The sequence below is a fragment of the Borostomias antarcticus genome (assembly GCF_949987555.1).
Source record: "Borostomias antarcticus genome assembly, chromosome: 11".
Classification (NCBI taxonomy): domain Eukaryota; kingdom Metazoa; phylum Chordata; class Actinopteri; order Stomiiformes; family Stomiidae; genus Borostomias; species Borostomias antarcticus.
The window spans coordinates 15,971,012-15,973,511 of record NC_140244.1 but is presented as its reverse complement, the minus strand read 5'-3'; the positions used below and the strand labels follow the sequence as shown (position 1 = coordinate 15,973,511).

General features: G+C 48.6%; 1 protein-coding gene across 2 annotated transcripts in view; it reads right to left on the bottom strand.

Annotated features, from left to right (window-relative positions):
- Window positions 1-2,500, bottom strand: part of LOC311315014 (guanine nucleotide-binding protein G(s) subunit alpha-like) — a 40,331-nt gene that overhangs the window by 27,270 nt on the left and 10,561 nt on the right. For both annotated transcript variants that reach the window (XR_014630653.1, XM_084445588.1), the window contains exon 5: window positions 884-981. Coding sequence is in view for 1 of the 2 variants with exons in the window: in XM_084445588.1 (XP_084301714.1) it covers window positions 884-981 (98 nt within the window). In the remaining variant the exon portion in view is untranslated. The remainder of the gene's footprint in view (window positions 1-883; window positions 982-2,500) is intronic.

Here is a 2,500-nt window from a genome sequence, read left to right as displayed (position 1 = left end):
CAGGGACTAGTGTTCAGGTTAGAGAGGAGGGGTGAACCTGAGAGAAACAGGGACTAGTGTTCAGGTTACAGAAGGACACCAGAAGAGAGCGCTAGAGACCAGGTGGGAGGAGAGAAAGAGACAGACAGACGGAGAGATAGAGGAGGGATGGAGGAGATGAGAGAGGAGAGAGGGAGAGGTGGCGGTGCTGATGGACACAGCCTGGGTGATGTCATAGTGTGGTGTCAGCGTACATGGCTACTGAGAGGAACTCAGGAGCTTAAGGTGTGTGTGTGTGTGTGTGTGTGTGTGTGTGTGTGTGTGTGTGTGTGTGTGTGTGTGTGTGTGTGTGTGTGTGGAGTGGCATGAATGGGTAGGAGTATGAACAACATGTTGGAATCCCAGACACCTCATATCTGGGAAGCAGAGAGGACAAGGGAGCAGAGTAAAGAAGAATTTCCTGGAATGGAACGTATCCCTGGTTTCTTTCCTTTAGCCCAACAGGGACCAGACGTGGCCAAGTCCAGAACCACACTAACACACCCTCACCTGCTTCCTAGACACCTGTAGAGAACTGGTTTAGATCCCACCCTTAGTATGCACTCGCCTCTTCTAAAAACCCCTGATCTAGTCCATTCATATAAAGCAGCGAGCCCAAGTCTACCCCCTGACCGCCTGACAGAGAGAGAGGAGGGGGGTCAATTGACCAGGTCAGACGCAACAACACCTGTCAGGTCTGGAGGGGCCCCTGGAGAGCCACACCTGGGGCCAATACACAAACCAGAGACTGGAGGTGCATTTGATTCCTCTCCAAGTTAGCTCTTTCCGTCCTGTTCCCTTACTTTGATTGCAATGAGCAACCTAAAGCAAGTATGTGATGAGATGTGGTGTTGATAATACTCACTACTGGGCGCAGTCGATCAACTGGTACTCGTTGGACCTCTCGAAGCACGCCCTCACACCCTCATCCAGCCAGAGGGTCTTGGTGTGCTCATAGAACTCCTGGACCGGGGGGCGGTCGGCAGCACAGAGGACGAGAGACAGATAAAGGAAGACAGACAGAAAACACAAGAAAAAGAATTAAGGGACAACAGCATGAATATCGACTGCATCAACGTCCACATGTCAAAGGGAAAGAATCACAAGCAGGAGGGCAGAGTGGGCGTGTCCGTGTTGTGTTGGAGGGCATCGGGGTGTGCGACATCTTTTGTTGACATCACATGCTGTGTGTGCGTTGTGCGGGCGGAGCCTGTGTGTACATGTAAACATCAACACACACATTCCACCAGGGAGCAGCAGCAGGGAGGCACCTCACCTGGCAGATACCTGGTAGACACTTCTAGTACACAGACCTAGCTAGCAAACAGACCTAGTACACAGACCTAGCTAGCAGACAGACCAAGTACACATACCTTGCTAGCAGACTAGACCTACCTAGCAAACAGACCTAGCACACAGACCTAGCTAGAAGGCCAGACCTAGGTAGCAGAACTAGCTAGCAGAGAAACCTAGCAGAAATACCTAGATAGCAGACAGATCTAGCACACAGACATAGCAGATAGACTTGACTAGCAATACAGACAGACATAACTAGCAAACTTAGCAGACAGACCTACTGTAGCAGACAGACCTAGCAAATGGACTTAGTGTAGCAGACAGCCGGGCTGGTTCTCTGGCCAGAGACAAAGCTAGAGACAAAGCTAGCTCTGCACTAACTAGCCAGAGGGGGTTGACAACTGACCAGATTCAAACTTATCTTACAGTTCAACAAGTTAGAGCTATAACCTCTGATTGGTCATTAAATAGGTTGGAGTTGTCCATCTTGGAATAATCATAATGTCAAAACCATGTTCCCCAGAGTAATCAAAGCTGGTTGTTGGGGTGTTTGTCTGGTTGTTCCTGTCAGGTGTGTCAACAAGGGGGTCAACTGTCCTACTGTATCAACAAGTCAAACACAGACTTCCTGGTTAACAACCTATTGGATAAGGAGGGATTGTCCACACAGGTGATGTACAACCACAGAGTTTGACTACCCCCCCCCCCCCCCAACAACAGCTGGACAGGCATGTGCACTCACACACATGCATACGGGTCACAACCTGTAGAATGTGAACCAGGGTACCGTCAACAATGATATGAGCTACTTAGTGATGTGAAATAAAATCAAATACCCAAATTTACACTTAAGAGTTGGACCCTTGCGAGGAGCATGTGGTCATCCTCACACACTTATAATAACATATAACATTAGGTTTCACTGCCCTCCGTCCCACAGCAAGCCAGCTGGCTGGACGTTGGAAGTGGTAGCAACAGTAAAAAAAAATTTTTTTAGCAACAGTAAAAAAAAAAACATAAAAAAAAAAAGAAAAGCTTCCCTGCATGCACTTCTGCCCAAGAGCTCCTCCTCCGGTCCTAGCAACAGAGTCGGCCTTTATCATCAGTCATGCGCTTAAGGAAAAAAAACTCCCTTTCTAGTAACTCCTTATTGCATTACAGCAGGCTACCCACAATCCTTTGGGGG